At 35.4% G+C, this 18,681-nt stretch overlaps 1 protein-coding gene across 6 annotated transcripts; it reads right to left on the bottom strand.

The window, feature by feature from the left end:
* Positions 1 to 449: 449 nt before the first annotated feature.
* LOC141813201 (pre-mRNA-processing protein 40A-like) lies at positions 450 to 18,000 on the bottom strand. 6 transcript variants are annotated; one of them, XM_074701119.1, is made up of 30 exons: positions 17,914 to 18,000; positions 16,297 to 16,421; positions 14,937 to 15,007; positions 14,692 to 14,760; positions 14,278 to 14,604; positions 13,975 to 14,160; positions 13,784 to 13,860; positions 12,759 to 12,828; positions 9,671 to 9,723; positions 9,488 to 9,545; positions 9,042 to 9,397; positions 8,878 to 8,947; positions 7,875 to 7,967; positions 7,736 to 7,804; positions 7,547 to 7,624; positions 7,338 to 7,424; positions 7,226 to 7,260; positions 6,982 to 7,087; positions 4,861 to 4,941; positions 4,691 to 4,783; positions 4,576 to 4,629; positions 4,389 to 4,505; positions 4,199 to 4,297; positions 2,782 to 2,829; positions 2,614 to 2,706; positions 1,818 to 1,925; positions 1,642 to 1,706; positions 1,460 to 1,562; positions 938 to 1,231; positions 450 to 856 (listed from the first exon to the last, which is right to left on the bottom strand). In XM_074701119.1, the coding sequence occupies exons 3-30, from the start codon at positions 14,967 to 14,969 to the stop codon at positions 722 to 724; spliced, it is 3,057 nt and encodes a 1,018-aa protein (XP_074557220.1). In that variant the 5' UTR covers positions 14,970 to 15,007; positions 16,297 to 16,421; positions 17,914 to 18,000; the 3' UTR covers positions 450 to 721. The 6 variants fall into 6 exon arrangements, with proteins under 6 accessions (XP_074557220.1, XP_074557218.1, XP_074557222.1 ...); XM_074701117.1 differs by having other exon boundaries at positions 16,297 to 16,428; positions 17,914 to 17,994; XM_074701121.1 differs by lacking the exon at positions 14,692 to 14,760 and having other exon boundaries at positions 16,297 to 16,428; positions 17,914 to 17,994.
* Positions 18,001 to 18,681: the final 681 nt, after the last annotated feature.

Genomic DNA, 18,681 nt, shown 5'->3' with positions numbered 1-18,681 from the left:
CAAATTTGAAGGATCCCTGTACTGAAGTTGGAAATCGATATATAATACAACACTGTTGCTATCTAAGAAGAACAATTCAAGAGGTAAGCAAGTAAATGGTTGTGTTTTATAGTCTTCAAGAGTTAATTCTATGATCAACTGAACAATCTTACCATCATGCAACACTGTTGCTATCTATAATCTACAAATATGAACTAAATATAACAATCTTGCAGTTCTTGACAGTTGCAAAGTTCAGAAGCAAACTGATGATACCTGAATGATTAACAAATCCAGATTCATGCAATGGACTGTTTTGTCGAAAAGGAAAGGCAATGCATTTCGACACCAAATTCTTGAGCAAACAAGAAACATCTATGAGGGAAAAAACTGTTTGGTTCATCAAATTTACCTTGAGGTGAACAAGGAGTCACAGGTGTTAATAGAGAAATAAATGTAATGTGCCGCCTGCAACATGGAAATCATTTGGAATTTCGCCGATACATACTTAAAATTACCAGTCGTTATTTGCTAACAGAGTAAACACAGGAAAAATGTTCTGCACGTCAAAGCCTTCTACATGACAGAAACAACTGTTATCTTCTACATGACATAGACGAAAAGTTAGCGGTCGGTAAAACATCTATCAAGCATAAATGTAAATAAGCCATGATGTAAGAGCTTCTCGATGTCCTAACATATGAGTGCGAAGAGAAACAAAAGTGCAGTAGCTTCGAATGAACTAACAAATTTCGCCATCTTCCCCAACTTCTCCGTCTTCTAGTTCTTCGTGACTACCATTTCTCCGCGATGCATCTCTATCTTTTCTATGCCTCTTGTGTCGATTTTCGGTATCAGAATCTGTAGCGTGGGAATGCTGCAAAACACAAAGTCAGTAATTGTGCAGCAGTAATATTTATCCAAATAAATAATTAAATTAAATTAAATGCTATGATACCTTCCGAGATTTCTTTCGATCACTGCTCTGCCTCTTGGACTTCCTGTGCTCGTCTTCCTCATCCTTACCTGAGCTTATTTCATCAGCATGACTGTGATGGTGTTTCCGGTGTTTCCTTTCTTTCTCCTTGTCCCTTTTTCGATCCTTCGAACCATAGTCATCCACCAAATCAGCATCATCGCTCTCAGCTTCATCTTTTCTAACCCGATCCTTCCCCTTTTGTTTAGCACGCTCCCTCTCTTTTTCCTTCTCTTTCTCCTTCCGTCGCTCTTCTCTTTCCTTCTCTTTTTTCAGCTGTAATGCCATATCCAGATGTGAATGGATCAATACTCAAGGGCCGTATGGAAATCCAAAAATGGAAAGAAAAAAAAAAAAACCCAACAGAACTCACAATGTCCACAATTACTGCTTATAATTTTTGAATGATAAATAGATACCACAAGCAGAGCAATAAACACATAAACATAGAGGTTGGAAGCAAATTTCGGTAGATAAAATCGTGAATGGAAAAAGAATCGCCACCTTTTCTTCTTCTCTCTTGCGGTCTTTTTCTTTCAATTTCTCCTTCAACTGAGCAATGTAGGCCTCAAAAAGCTCTCTTGCAAAATGATCATCATCTAACGACCTTTAGCACAAGAAGCAAATATCAATGGTAAGAAGATCAAAGTATGTTATGCGGCTACAATGAATTCAGCAATAAATACCAATACTCCTGGCTGTCTAAAAATAGTAATTTGCTTTCCTCCCAAGTTGAGTAGGCAGTTAATTCCTTCAATGAAACAAGAAAAACAAGATTTAACCAGATCCTACATTGAAACACAATGCAGTAGTGAAATCTAATACCCGTAGTACATTATGGGCTAGGTGATTGAGTGAGTACCTTGATTGAGTATAACAGATCAGAAAAACTGTCAGCAAGACGTTGGCGCTTTTTAGCCTCTTTCTCCTCTTTTTCCTGAAGCCTTTCCAATAGTTCATCAAATGCTAGCTACAAATATAAACGACAGACGTTGAATATACACAATAATAAGTCAGCCAAAGATGGCTTTGGGGAAGAAAAAAGATGCCCCAAGCAAGGTTCAAAATATTAAGCGGTGCTAGTGTCTTGAACTGTTTTGGAACCATGCTAATGTTCCAAAATATGATGCCAATGGTGAATTAGAAGTGAAAGGATAAAGGACACGAAGAAAAAAAAGAAAGAGATTCATATGCTTAAATTCAAACTTTGTATTAACATAAGCTACAAAAATAATGAACATTTTTAATTCATTTTAACGTGCTGTAGCATACCAAGGGGTGTCATGTATCGGCATAATATGGTATTTAACGACATAATTGACACGACAACACAGAAAAGATAGCCTATGCTGAGATGAATAGTATGAAGCTTTGGTCATTTATCGAAATAATACATTTCGATCGTGCCGCTTGACATGATACTAGACAAACCATGGCCCCAAGAATAGTTTATGCTAGCAAACAATACACATCAATACATTAAATCTTCAAAAACCAAACATCAATAAATTCCAAATATATTGACTATTCTACTTACCTCATGATAAAATGCTTGTTTGATAATGTTATACTCAGCTTTCGACATATTAAAGACACATAAAATAAGAAGACAGGATAAATCGCATGATTAGGATATGAAAAAAAAAAAAAAGGTTTACCTTCAAGTTTATCTCAGGTATTCCTTTCAAACTACCAATACCTGCCACAGCAGTCTTGAATTGCTCAAATGTCCATGATGAAACCAAAGTAATCTGTATGGAGCACATAGCGTAAGGGACCTGCACACTTGATAAATTTATGCAGAATCCAAAAATACAAATAATTACTTTTCCAATCTTCACAGCGTCTTTGATTTGAGACTTGTCCTCATGGTACTGCAAGATAAATTAATGAATCAGTAACTTTAAGCTAGGGCTCCCTTCTTGAGTCTTGACAATTAAGTAAATGTTTGGAGAATGGGATAAAACAGAGTCAAACAAATTAGTTCAATACGAAGCAATAAGTATACTAGTATAGAGACATAATGCTTCTATATCTTTGCATTTGGCTAGTTTCTTATTCATTATTCCAGCAAAAAAGATTCAAATGTGGCACAGAAAAGACAAATAAAGATTTACAGAGGAGAGGAAACAAAATATGATAGTTTAGCAAGACACAGGTGTGGTTCAAGGCATGGAGTAAACTATCATTTCAGGTGACAAACCAATCCAGCTAAGATCCAAGACGGAAATAGCTTAGAGACAAATAATTGCAACCACTTCTCCAGCTCATAGCACATTGGAACATTGTCAGAATCACAAACCGTGGCAAACAGAAGCAGCATAAGTAGCCACCTCCAAAGTTTTCAGGCAGCATACAAAATGTGGCAAACATGAGGCTTCCTCCAGATCTAGATGCAAGGCGTAAGGAGACAAAACAGCATGTGGGAAAGCAAGACACAGCAGCGATCAAGGTTTTCTTGATCTAATTATTACCTTAAATCTAGGAGAGAAAAGATACAAATGTAGTTTAAGGTACAAGACATAGCATCCGCCTCCATATTAACTTGACAAAAGTACCAAACAACTGGAATACTATGTGTGATACTGATGTTTTGTTAATTTTTCAGAATAAACAAAGAGGAACCCCTTGTGAACCAGCATTGAGGCAATATCAAATATATTGATCCAACAAAGGTCTTAAGCAATCACCAAACTAACAGGTTAGGTATTGGTAGATACTCAGATTTTATTATACAGCCCGATCCTCAATTCTTCTGCCCCTCCTCAGCTACTCCTGATTGCTGCCCACTGAAAACCTATTGCAAACACAAAATACAGCAGAGAGCCAAAACTCCAAGAGAAAATGAAGCTTGGTTCTTGATACTTCGCCAGTTTATTCACAAACCAATCTCACAAAAACAAAGGGACCATAAGGCACTATAAGAAATTGCAAGAGAAACATGATTGACCAACTAGGCTAATTTGTCAACTATATTCACGAGTGCTAGTAAGCACAAAAAATAGTTCTAAAATTACTTGATCCCCAAAGGAAATGAGAAAAAAAGTCTCTGCAGATTACTAAGCGTCAGAGTGAATTTCTTCAACTGAAAAAAGTAAATAAGCTGAGGGTAGTAAACGTGTTATGCCATTACAGAAAGCAAGGATAACCTCTGGTACCATGCCATTACAAGTCTATCAAAAATCACTATTCAGCAAAAAAAAATAGCAATATCTGAGCCTCCTTGGTAGAGGAAAAAGAAACCTGTTTTTCAAGTTCCTCTACAACATCTTCAAACAAATCTTTAGCTGTTGAGCCTGATGAATTTGATGCTACAGCCAAGTAAGGTGCCAAATCTTTGACCTGCAAGGAATAGTGGTAATTTAAAGAAAATGTGCAAAAGTACATGTACAGGAATTTAAGAATGTGAACCCAATGCAGAAACACAAAGTACCTGCGCAAAATAGTCACGCCATTGAGTTTTAGCTGTAAGAACACCAGAAGCAACGTGGTCTTCCATAAGCCTGCGAAATTCATCCCGGTTTTTGCGCTCTGATCGTCGAATTTGTTCCTATAAGTCAATGTGACCAAGAATAATTGAATTAGTCAGGAAAATAATAATTTATAAATATAGGACCAACCTTTTGTATTTTCTTCTTTTCCTCCTCTTCTTTCTCCAGATCACGTACATATTCCTATTTAATATGCCAGCAGTCAGCAAAAAAACTTCTATATGAATGAAAAATAATAAGTGACCTGAAAAATTTCCAATCGATCAATCTTCTCAAGTCGATAGCATCTTTCATCACCCTCAAGACGATCTTGAACTTTTCTCCATTGACTATTTGACTGAAGTAAAGTAAGTTAAAACAATACTGTGGTATTCCTTATGGTACAATGATGTTGATACTAAGTAGTTAGAATACCTTGATGAAGTCACAAGAATCAAGAAAATCTCTGTATTCCATAATGTTTCTTTTATGCTCCTCAGCAGCTTTTGTTCTTTCCTGAAAAATCCATCCAATGCAATTAATTTGAAGAACTATTATTTTACTATTAAACTGTTCTTTGAACACAATGAGGTATTAACAGTATCAACATAACATGATCATCAAGAAAGTTAATGGAGCAAAAATCTGAAAAATTAAAAAAGGACAAGGATCTACTAGTTGCAGAAAACTGTATTTATTTAGCATAGAAGTTATTCAATTCAAAATCATGGCATAAATCCCAGCGCATTGCTGCTACACATAATAATGCAGCCAATACAATTTTGGAAACAGCAAATGTGGCAAAAAAAAAAGTCAAGTGAACCATATCTTAACATGCAAAAAAAAATGACAATACTGATGGAATAAAATCGATGGTAATTTTGCCATTTTGTAATTGCATAGCTTTGTAGAATAATTGGTTCTGCAAAGGTACTAAAAAAGACAATCTTCATCGTCATAAATCCAAGAGTAAACATGACACTGTATCCATCATCAGTTGTCAATAGTCCTAACTCAAACTTGCTAATGTGGAGTGAAAAATGGTCCCAGAAAGGAGGCAATGCATTTGTAGTTATCCTTTAGGAAATTATGATGCAGATGTAATAGCAGCTGGCACGTTCAGACATTCAAACAAGGTGGTATACTCTCATTAATTAGTTGCTACATCAGTGGCTAACCAGGAAGCATTGAAGTTCAGTAAGAAAAACTTGAAAGTGCATTATAACCCATGCTGTTAACAACTTAACATAAGGATAAAAGTATGTCCCATTCACTCAAATAAAGAACTGTGAAAAATTGGAGCATGTAGAATGTATTCATATCCTTGGGGAGGTCGTTGTTTCTGATTCCTTTTCATAGTCCACATGTTGGTTTTCAAATATAAATATAGCACTCTTCCTGAGGATGCAAATGATTGGAAACAATAGAAAACAAATCTAGTCATGTTGCTGGTTTTCTTTTGTGAATGCTGTTGTTGGAGGTTGGAAGTGGATTTCCTTTTGATGACATCATATGGCAGATTGATGGGCTCTTATGCGGCTTCTTGTGCTATGGAGAGCTGTTATCTTGTAGTGTTTAAATCTCTATATATGTGTCCAGTTGGGTTTCTCCATTCCATATGGGCATAGTTGTGGCATCTTGTCAATTTGTTTACTGATGACAATTACCATAGGAGTTGTGATGCACTTAGAAGTGTGCAAATCCTGTTTGTGTGTTTGATGATCTATGTTGTAGTATGTCAAGTAGTTGGTGCATTCTGAAATTATATGTTTGGTTTCCTAAAACGTGAGCAGCCCAGATTCTTTTACGAACAGCAATATGTTTATCCAGAAAATAGAAAAGCAGGGCATAATGGATCAGTTTGACTCAAATGGGATTTTGTATTTATTAATGGATTTGGATATATGTGATGGCTTTCCTAGCTTTCCCATTAGCTTACAACTGGAGCAGAAACAGAAAATTATATTTGAAGCTCATGTTGGTTCTTATGTATTGTGATGGAGAACAGGTGAATTCTGAAACACCATGGGACATAGGAGAAAAGGTTAGAATTTCTGCAGTACAGGCTTCCTACATGCTTTTTGAATGGAGAGGTATCCATACAGTGCAGAATAGGCAAAGCAGAGCTTCACTTAGAGCGGCATGGAGTGTGCAATTACCTTTTCTGGAAACAGTGCAAATAGTGCAGAGTAGCTGGGTTCTAACAATAAAAATTACTGCACATCTGGCCTCAGTTTATTGTTCCGTTTACATATTTGAGCAATGTCTAATTATCTCTAGGTTTCATTCATCCTTGTAGAGTTTCACTGGAAGGGCAGTCAACAAATCACTATCTGTAAAAGGGAAATATAACTTGAACACGACCTGTTTGGTTTAATAAAGTATATTCCTCAAACAACAAAAATAATAGCTTCCCAAGCATACATAAGGTAGAAACTGATACAGAGCAAGATTGAAATTGCAGAATTATTCATTTTAACTAATAGAACCAAGCATCTGCAAAATGAGAAAACAGGATTATGAATAAATAAGAATCTGAAATTTCAAATTTTCAACCTTTTTCTGTAGCTCGGTAATATAACTTTCAAAAAGATCTTCACGTTCTCTTGGCCGTTCAACAGCAATAAATCGTTCATCATCCTCAAACTTAATTATTGCTTTACTGCACAGATGAGATCGACTTAAAAGTATGGATTTTTTACAAGATGGAAGATATATATAGAACTAGAGATTTAAACTCTAGTGCAGAAACCTTTCAACCTAAAAACTAACAACACCACAACATAAAAAGTCATCAAACCTCCATCTAGTCGATGATGTAAGGTCTTTGCATTCCTGCACACAACCAGTATAAATCAAATCATTAAAGGAAAAATGATCATCAACCTTGTTGGTAGAACAATGACACATACTTCTAACATCTTAACAAAATCCTCCCGTGCTTTCTTCTGCTTAACACGCCTTTCCTCTGTCTCCTGTTTTTTTCTTTGACCAAGGTACTGTCAACCATAGTAATTTTAATGAACAAAGAAATTGATAGTAAAGTAGTTTCATAAGATATATAACATATACACTGACAACTAGAACATTTTAGCTGCTGAAAATCAATTCATCAGTTCACCTCATTAAATGCTTGTTTCCTTTCTCCAAGTGTTCTCAAAGAACCATATCTTTTATCATTTATGATGACCCTCATTGCCTAAGAAAATTCAAAATAATGATATCAAATGGAAAACAAATAAATAAAATGCAAAAGACTCCACTAAAACATATCAATTTTTCCCTTCAAAATATGCAAAAGATGACACACCTGCTCCCAGGTCGAATCAGACTGAACATTGGCAGATTCAAGTAAAGCTTTAAAAGCATTTTTTGCCTCCTGAAGAAAGAACGTGTTACACTTGAACCATAACAAAAGAAGCATCCAACCACAAAGATTAGTATCTTACCAGCTTATTAGCATAAGCTTGTTCATCAAATGCTTTATCATCAGATGACCTAGCATTGTCTTTCCCAACAACAGGTGTGGGTTCTTTGGGTTCCTAAAAAATTTATGAGATTAGCAAAAACATTACAATTTATGCATTTACAAAAGCGATTAGGCAGATAAGGCAAGAGCACTCAAAAATAGCATTCAACAGAAGATTGGCAGGTCAGATAGAAAAAAATACAAGATAAACCACATGCTTAGCTGCTGTGTAATGCAGAATGAATAGAAACTACACTGAAGTGTGGCACTTATTGAACTAATAGATCAAACAAATTAACTTCTCCATTATAGGAATCAAGCAAGAAAAACAGCAGCCAATCTTCACTAAAATTTTGGCCAACAAAATTAAAAAAGATCTAAAAGATTGGGTTCAAGGGAAAGATAAGATCCACACAACCACCCCCAGTAGTTGGGACTAGCACAGTGATGCGTGATGAGCTTCAAAGCAATGAAGTAATGAGGTAGAAAAAATGAATGGTAAATCAAAGGATAGAAATTTGATTAGTCAATATAAATCCTAGTTTATACCACAGACCGCCATCTTTTGAAATCATGTTGAAGATTCTCAAATAAATTGCCAGTTTAGCCAAAACAAAAGGTTCAACTATATTCAGTTATTCCTGCTGAAATTTTGAATACCTCCTGTTTAATTTAACAACTAAATTCTTTTCACTATTCAGCCTTCATACAAACATTACATTCAAACCTTTCTTGCACTCCATTGTTTCACCTAACCTACCCCAACCCTTCTCCGTCCTCATAATCATCCTGCAACTACAAGCTTTATAAAGCAAGTAGACTGAATGAATGTTTATAAAAAATCAATTTTAAGCTTTAGTTAGTAGAAGTTTTTGGAGCACAAATGGAAACCACCTGTAATTTCATTTGCTCTATCGTCCATTATCCAAGCCCATATATGAAAAGGTTTAATCAAAGTATACTGTGGCAAGTTTTTGTCGTACCTCCTCTTCCTGAAAAGTTTCACCATGCACACCCAAGGTATTTGTGAAGGATGAGTTGTCTTGATTGCTCCTACAAGATACAATTCCATAATATAAATATGGGCATCAGTACAATAAAATAAAAATTAAAAAATGGTTGATCCTGAACACCAAATATTCCATACTTGATCTCAGTGGCTGTAGAATCCACAGCAACAGAAGTATGTTCAGCAGTTGCAGAAGAAGGAACAAGATCAGGATCTGAATTTGCAGGTGCGTGAAGATTTGATAGATCAGCTTCGTTTTCTTTTCCTACAGAAGAGCCAGAATTGATTCCCATGGATGTTTCTGCACCACTAGATGATTCCATCAAAGAGGGGTTTATGCTTGAAGTAGATACCACCTCTGTTGCAGTGGGTAGAGAAGTGCTCATGCAAGAGGTTTCAGTAGAAGGAATAGTTGAAGCAACAGATGGAGCAGTTGTCCCTATTTCTACTGGTGGTAGCTGAGTTGCTGTTTTTTCTGATTGTTCCCGAGCTAGCTAAAATAGGAATAGATTATTTAGAGAAAAAATAGAAAGAGATTAAGTTAAAAACCAAAAAATAACTTTAAAAAAATTACAAGATAACACCTTGAGTTCATCAGGCATTGTCCATTTTGATTGCTTTGTAACTTTGTTATAGTAGTATCTACATCACGTAAGAAGCAAAAAAATTAATACTTTTTCCAAACAACACAAGATGCAATTTTAAAAAATTACAGCATTGACACAGATATAATAAGCTACAAAAAGAACACTGATATAATTACACACTTTCGACCATCTGCAGCAGTGAATTCCTTCCAGTCAGTTGATGCATCTGCCCTCTGCCAAAATGAATGTTAGAAATGTTTTAAAAAATAATTTTAAGTAAATAGGAAAAAAGACCAACCAACACTAGCAAGGTCCATGGAGCATAACTATATAAAGAAGTCAACAAATAGTCTCTCTTAGTCATAAAACATTGTTTTATCAGGTGATCTGAACCACAGCCCACCCAATTAATCAGATGACTCAAAAGTGGTGCCAAAATTACTAGATAGAATTACGAGGATTTATCTCTAGATAAATGAAAAATCTTAAAATTATTTGCTTTAGTTTATCAGGTATACCTCCACCAGTTCACCTTACGATAAATGGGGTTGATCATGAAAGATGATATTTTTACATCTTATCTCAGCTACAGTCATTTGACATGGGTCTAGGTGCACGCTCAAGTGACTTTCTTGTGCCTAGGCAAACTCACCTGCCTTGATTACTAAAAGGCACATAGGGTGAGGCTAGCACCTAGTCATGCCTCTTTAGAAGGCCTCTCTGGCTGCAGACATGAACCCAAGATCAGGTGAAGCTATGGAATGGAATAGCTTGATATGTATGGATGTGCGGAGGTCATTCTCTACATGCTTCCCTTTGCTGCCAATGATGCGGATTTATAGTACTTGATCCATGGTTAAGGTGACAGGATAGCATTGCTGCCTTCAAATAGTGGCAGAAGGGAAATTGCAACAACAACTGGTGTTCCTATTCTACTGTGGAATAGTTTAGATGTCTGGCACGAAAAAGTGGAAGAGGCACAACAAGTAAGAAGGAAAAGAGGAAGAAAGGTAGCAGATCAGCTTGACATGTTGATCCATAATGCCTGTTGGCACAGTTCGACATCAAAAGCATCTTTCTCCAATCAAGCACTGCAACTGGCATCAGATGAAGACCCTAAACATTACCAATAGTCCTTTTTATTTTATTCAAAAGCAAATTGCTCCATGCAAAAAGTGATATGTACCTAGTCTATTACCGACAAAATGGTTTGGTTTAAACATAAAATAGTGAAGAGAAAAAATGTTGCTTTGTAGAAGATAAGACACAACCAAGCTGGCATGCATATTATCATTTATTGGGCAAATGGGCCAGTTAGTTTCATGCATAATAAATACCATGCTACAGCAGCAGGGCACATCAGCAATGTTTATATTTTTTTAGTAGTTAGATGTAACAAAAACTAAAGAGTGAGAAAGAAATACTACATTCAGAGTAAGGAAAAATGATATGAGTTAACATGTTAACACGAAAAGGAAAATGCACTCACTGTTGTCATTATGGACAATGAGATATTCGTTGCAAATTGTATCAAGAAATAATGAAGACACTGCCTTTATGAAAATCACCGTAAAAGATGGAAACATGGTGTCTTGTTAGCAGAAACATAAGAGCATGTTATCATACACAAAAATATTGCCTTTTGCCTCTACTTTCATACTATGAAGCACAAGTTTGCAATAGCTCTGTCAGGATTATAGAACATGAATGTGGAAGTATATCTCCAAAGAAAGACATGGCATCCAATCAGTTCGGTACATATTCAAGAATAAAGTATCAGGTTTGGCTATTAGCCAACACCTAGAATATATTACTGCAGCCTTGACATGAACATGCAGAAAAAATATATAGGGCATAACAGAAAATTGATAATGTGAAAATTGATAATGCCAAGTAGATTATCTATATCAAGGATTTCCATTTAGAAAAGTATACCCAAAGGAAGCCCGTTGGTTATTTATTGCTAAGATAAGATTCCCCAAAAGTGTTGATAGTTGAACCTACAAGGTTTCTACAGCTGGGCAAGTCACTTGAAATTCCAAAACTTCAAGTTAACAAGACAAAGCTACCCTAATGTACACCAGAAAATGAAAGACAACTAAACATTATAACAAACTAATTACAACAGCAACCTGAATAATAAAGAAGGATATAAACCAAAGACTCTGAAATTGAATCCAAAAGAACAATAAAACAAGGATAGCTATTAACTAAGTCTAAAAGCCTATGTAAAAGGCAGTTGCTACTTAATTGAAACTTTGTAATTGTGACTCCAAAGCTACACCATTTGATAAGCAGAGAAATTTCAGAAAACTGATTTTCTGGCTGATATAATAAAGGAACACATGGCAGACTGAAACAGTAATAGCATATATACATGCACATCCAATCAGCTGCAAGGTAGCTCAGATAAGCAACAAGAATGAGAAAAAAAATATTAAATTTTGAGCCGATAGTCTAAAATTCCAAAATGGACATTAGGATATCAAGAAATAAGGATTGCAAAACAGTTAAAATAGAGTGTAGAACAATACTGCAGCATTTAATGATAGCTAAAACAATCTCACCACCACAAATATGGATGTTCAAGATACATTCCAAAAGTTGCTACCAATAATAGGTTCATGAAACAGATTGTACAGAAAACAAACAACCAGGGAAACCATACCTCTTGAGAAAAATTAAATAATTCACCTGTGGATAAACTTAAAACTAATTAGATTAAAAAGTTATGGCACATTGGATTTGCAACGATCATATCTAAGAGTAGTGACTTAATTAAGAGAATGCAGCAAAACATCAGATTATCAGATTCTAAATGCACTAGAAACAGAAGAAATCAGGCTGAGCCAAAATATTCACATCTCAATGGTTGTAAACAAACACATTAGGTCATGGTTGATTTCTGCCTTCTATACAAATCAACCCTCCTATATATTACACCAATTCAAGCATTAGACTGAAAAGAAGGCCCTTGACAAAATAAAAATAAATAGCAATGATTGCCTGCCTTGAGAAAAGTGAAACCTCGCCTTCATAATGACCATATAGAGCAGTTGTTTTTTGCTCCAGACGTGCCAAAAGACATCTACAAACCAGTAGAACATGCAAAGAAACAGAGGATACAAATAAAAAAAAAATTATATAACACTGTTGTTACAAATGTCAAGATTCATGAAAGGAACTGTAGTGAAAACCAACCACTGGCATAATATATATGAAAGTTCTTCACAAATACTACAAAGTGACATTTATTCAATCGACTCACCTCAACAGCCGTCATTAATTCAAGTGGCTTCTCCCAGACAGATTGTTTGGTCTTCTTATTGTAATAATACCTAAACAACCAGTTTGTAGAAAATTAGAACAAAAAAAAATTTAAAGCCCAGCAGATAAGGTGAATCAATTTTAGCAACACTGAAGAGCTAGTTAAAGGTCCAAGAAGGCTAAAAATCTCCATCCTTCAAAATGCATTTTTAAATTAGAATCCATAACAGATTTAGGAACTCACACCTAAAACATGCAATACCTAAACAAGGACATAGGTCTAGGTCAATGTCTAAAAAAAGTTCCCTCATCAGAGTACATCAATAAACAAGAAAAAGACTTTCAACTTCTAACTAGGACTGATAAGGAGAATCTCAAAGCCTTATATAAGAATCAAGAAATCTCCATCACCTGAGGCACCTTTTGAAAGAAGGTGAATGGTAAGATTCTTACCCACAAAATTAGCAATAACTTGACAAGCCCCTATGTCTGAGTCAAGACATGCCCCTATCACCAACTAATATGCAACCATATGGATAAATATGATAAAAGCAAATAGCACTAACATAATTATCGACAGTAAATTTCAATATGACCCACAACTGCAGTGATTTGAGTAACATCAACCCATCTAAGAAGCTCAAACCGTATTAAAAAAAAATCCAATTTATAAAATTAAAGGCAACTCTGCCTCAAGATCAAGGTAGACTAAGTTTGATAGTTTGACTAAATAAAAAATGAAAATAAAAGATGTCAGACATTGTAAGAATAGGGTCATCACAAGCAAGTAATGAAGATACTATTATAGTGGAAGGTAAAAACTTGAACACATAATCTCCAAATGTTAATTCTTTGACTGAATAACCACCTATCCAAAAGCTTAAGCTAAGAAAGTTCTCAAATTTATGGATCTGTGGCTTGTAACATTTGGTGACTAACATCACCTATTAGATCATTAGTGGATACTGACAGATCTTCAATGCAGAGATGCCAACGTAAAAAATTACAAAACTATTCACTACATACCTTCTACCATCTGGAGATGTGTGTTCATGCCAATCTGAAGAATTATGGTCGTTAGAGCTAGGTTGCAAACTTTGTGCCTACATTTTCAAGGGAAAAAAGACCAAGGTAAAGAACAATATTTGTTGGCTAATTAAGCAAAGAAGAGAGTAATAGTTTATATTCTATACAAAAAAAGCATAGAAATTTCTCACTTGAGGTGCTACAACAGCAGCTGAAGGTTGCTGTACAGGCTGAACAATAGGCGTAACAGGAGTAATGCTGACAGGCCCAGGCCAGGCTTGTGCTACAGAAGGGGCAGGAATTTGCATCTGTGATGCAGGTTGATACTGTGATGATGCAACGGCATTGTTTGGGGCCTGGCCATAAGATGTCACAAACTGCAATAATCCAACATCAGAATATTAAAACATAAACAACAGATTGGTGAAACTCAATCAAGATTGAAAATAGACGGCAAATATTTATAGTTTATGTCAACAACATAAAGAAACTACCGTATAGGATGAAGAGTGATGCATTCCCATATTAGGAAAACTAGGTAAATTGGCTGGCACTTGAGCATTTGGTTGTGATGGTAGTAGTCCAGGAGTGATAGGTCGACTCGCTTGGAAATATGGCAATGGAATCGCTTGTGATGATGGTGGCACTTGACCTGGCTGGCCTGACATTGGAGGCAAATACAGTGTTGATTGAGGAAAATGAGACATTTGAGTTTGACCATTAGGTATGCCAACATTTGGTCCAGGCATTCCTTGTCCAACAGGCCGGAATTGCTGAGAAGGGACAAATTGATTTGTCTGTGGAGGAACTAGTGGTGTAAACTGCATTATTCACAAAATACTAAGTCAACAAATAAAATAATAAATTCAAATGAAGCAATAGAGTAAATGCAAGCTACAAGCATTTACCTGCATGGGCATAGGGGGAGCAAAGTTTTGAGGTGGGCCAGCAGACCCCAGAACTGCAGGCCTAGGAGGCTTTGGAAACCAAATATGGTGTATTACTTCCATGAAACAATCACATAAAGAAATAGAAACTAGATGAAATGAATAATTTCACTTACAGAAGACAATACCACAGCTACAAAGCATACAAAAGAGGCAATGTATAAGAGTAATATAAGTGAGCAAATCATTTATGGCGAAGCACCTACCAGAGTCCCAGAGGCTTGTGGGTTGCTGGCCATTCTCTAGAATGATTTAAGTGGAAATGAGGAATGAACAGCTGCAAATCCAAATCAGCACAGAATATGAATTTCCATAGTTAAAATGATCTGAAAAACAAAAATAACTTGGAAGATTGATGCAAATTTTAATGCCAAAATATCATTATTGTTTTGGATTTAATGCAACTTTGATTCAGTTAGATTTCTGTAATTTTGTTTTAGAGAGTACTAGTTTCTCAAGGAAAGCCATTTCTAGCAAAAGAGAGGGAATGTCTTTCCTTCACTACAATAAAAATTTAAGCTACTCTGCAGGATCCTTTCTGAAAATTTCAAGCACAACTCCGAGCCAGCTAGAATTGCAAATATTTCAGAGGCATTAATTTTTGAGAAGTCAATCTACCCATGCCTACTATCCCTCTAAGCATCCATACGAAAAGCTAGCAAAAAGCCCGTCGGAAACACTGATAGTAGTATAATTGTATGGTTTGGTAGTCATTTGTGTAAATATCACCGTGAAGTTTCTCATGGAAAGCCATTTCTAGCAAAAGAGAGGGAATGGCTTTCCTTGAGTCAAATAAAAACTTAAACTACTTGGTAGAGCACTTTCCAAATATGCAAAGGATTCAACATACATCAACTCCAATCCAGTTAGGATCTCGAAGATTTCAGAGGTGTCATTTTTTGGGAATTCAACCTACCTATGCCTACTATAATGCATCTACAGGGCAAAGCTAGCAAAATAAAAAACAGCAGGAGACTATGATAAAAGTATTGTTGTAGGGTTTGTAGTCATCCATGTAAGTTGTTATATCAGCATGAACTTTCATCGACTGTCTCATCTTCTTTTGCTTCTACATTGTATGTCTTCATTACATTATCTTGACCATCTTCAAGTTCAAAATGTTGGAAGGCTCCTGGTGAAATCTTTGAGACTTCATTGCATAAAATCCTAATAAAAACGAATATAGCAACAAGCCATAGTATACCAAAATTTTAGGAATGGATATATAGACTTCTTCATGCTATTGAGTTTTACACAATGCAAACTTCTTTGTCAAGCTAAAGTCACACAAATATATCTTTGGGCTTTCGAAATCCCATTCTTAGGTCTAGTTTCTTCATAATGCCATCCATTGTCATTTAACATTGCTTGTTAGTAAATGATGCTGGACACCCTTAGCAGTGAAGATGACAAACCAATTGCCGAGCCTATGCATGATTGAGAAACTATTGACAAAAAACATATCATCCTCAATTGTTCTCCCATTGGCTTTCCTCTTGTCTGAAACAACAAATATTGCCAAAATACAGAAAACTAGTATGCAACAAAAAAATATAGCCGAATAACCTTGAGCTTCTTATGCTTACTGTCTTTCCATTATACCAAAATGAAAGGACCACCTCAAACCAAATCTCTATTAGTTGTTACGATGGGATTTTCCTTCAAATGCCTTTGGCCAAATGTTTTATCTCCTGCAAACTTATGCAAAAAGAAAACGGAATCAACAAGCAACAAATGTAAAACTTTTTGCAACGCCATAGATACATTAGCACGGTAATAAAAATTTTGTTATTAGGATTCTTGAATTCATTGCATAGCTAAGAACAGCAAACAAATTACCAATCCAACTGATACAGCACGGCGGAAGGATAGAGATATAATCCTCACCTAAAGGAAACTTCTAATACCAATTGACACAGCACAACTGAAGAAATAGAGATATGATCCTCACCCAGAAGAAAGTTACCGATTCTCACCCAAAGAAAAGGAAATTGAAAACTTTATTTGCTCAAAACTTATCTATTACATGAGATCCTAATCCATTTTATTGTTTGATGACACGACCTATTTTTTATGAAACAACACATTTTTCTAACAAAATCTTAAATTTCTAATAAAACCTAACAGACTTTTTAAAAAAACTAAACAACTTTTTTTTAAATTCCATCTCATTATAAAAATTAATGGCTTAGATAACTTTTAATAAAATTAAATTCTTAATTATGTTAATGATACAAACAAGAAACCATATTGCCATCAAAAAGACAATAATAGAAGAAATAAACCAACAATTGTTGAATTTGGCTGAAAGGCGTCTTCGCTTCACAACTATTCCACCTTCCCACATGACCAAGCAAGAAAGCACATTGAAATCAAAAAAGAAACAATTGAAGAAATAAATGAACAACTATTTGACTCAACTAAAAAGGCACCTCAGCTTTACAACTACTCCATCTTCCCACTTAACGGAGTTAAATTCTCTTCGATAGAGGAGAATAACATAGTCAAGAATTAAAAGTTATCTAAGTCATTAATTTTTATTTGAGTGTGTTATTCTCCTCACTTGACTCCATCAAATGGGAAGATGGAGAAGTTGTGAAGCCAAAGCAGCGTTTTAGTTGAGTCAAACAGTTGTTGATTTATTTCTTCAATCATTTCCTTTTTTATTTCAATGTGTTTTCTTGCTTAGTCAAGTGGGAAGGAAGGTAGTAGAATAGTTATGAAGCGAAAGTGCCTTTTTAGCCGACGGCAATTGTTGGTTCATTTCTAGGCCAATATGGTTCTTTGTTTGCATTACCAACATTCTTTGCCAGATAAATAAGTCATCATACTCCATCCTAACACAGTCGGAAAGGGAAGAATTTAAAAACATTACTTGATCAATCATGTCGACTAAGTGAAAGATTACACCTTGTTAGAATACAAGTCTCCTTCCTAAAAAAATCCACCTTTTACGCTTTGCTACTGTGAAGCAGAAAACGAAACATTTCACACGAAACAAAGACCGATTAGGAAAAAGCAGAAAACGCACACAAAATAGGTAGAAGAAACCACAGCGACTGTGGTCTCATAAAACAGAATACGATTTTCGTCACCGCTAGATAAACCTCAGCGAATGGATGTAGGGTTCCAGAGATCAAACAAACCCACACGAAAAGGGGACAGCAATGGAGGAAAATGCACCTGTTCCCGGCGAGTCGAGGGGGCGGAGCAGGCGGCAACCGAGGGCCTTGATTCCGTCTCCGATTCGCTCACGCCGTCGGATGGAAGGAGGATGACAAAAGGGGGTTTGCGGAGTTAGGTTTGTGCGAGAGACGAAGTCTATTGATATTCCAATCAATTCTGATCGACGGGCCCAATAGTGATAATTTGGGCCGGCCGGCCCATAAACTCGATCTGGATTATATTAATTATGTATTAATTGTGCCATAATAATGTATTATGTTGTGGTTATTTCAAAATAAAACTATTTAAAATATTTAAATTAAACTAATTTATATATTATTCTGAATAATCAAAATGTGTATACTTTCTCATTCTTGTATCAAAATTAAACCGAACAAACATTTTGGTTTGATTTTCAAAAAGGTAGTTTTCAAAATGGCCCTAACATTTATTAGTTTTTTTAAATGTGTTCCTGAGCTTTGATTAATATTAAAAATATCCTTCAATATTTCTAGTTACTTGTCAAAGTATTCCCTTTCGAAGGTTAAACTATCTTTGTCTGTCCTTTTCAAATTACCACCTAAAGTATTTATTTATTAATAACAATGACATGTGATTAAAATTGAGGGCCCCTTGATATTAATTAGAGTATTTAAAAAATAATAAATTTTGGAATTTAGGGATAAAAGGGTTACATTTCATCATTTATAAATTTTTAAAAAAATATATTTAAATAATTGTTACTAAAATGTGACTTAAATGTTTTTCTTTTTTCTAATGCCCTAT

The sequence above is a fragment of the Curcuma longa genome, chromosome 20, assembly GCF_044706935.1.
Source record: "Curcuma longa cultivar G26 ecotype Majalengka, Jawa Barat chromosome 20, ITB_CL_G26_1.1, whole genome shotgun sequence".
Taxonomy (NCBI): Eukaryota; Viridiplantae; Streptophyta; class Magnoliopsida; order Zingiberales; family Zingiberaceae; genus Curcuma; species Curcuma longa.
This window is presented reverse-complemented; position numbering and strand designations above follow the sequence as displayed.

Excerpts from the sequence above, each read along its gene's own strand:
- LOC141813201 (XM_074701119.1), bottom strand. The coding sequence starts at position 14,969 with ATGGCCAGCAACCCACAAGCCTCTGGGACTCTG. Across the intron at positions 14,761-14,936 it reads CACAAGCCTCTGGGACTCTG|CCTCCTAGGCCTGCAGTTCT; the intron begins GTAGGTGCTTCG and ends TGGTTTCCAAAG. Across the intron at positions 857-937 it reads ATCGAAAGAAATCTCGGAAG|CATTCCCACGCTACAGATTC; the intron begins GTATCATAGCAT and ends TGTGTTTTGCAG.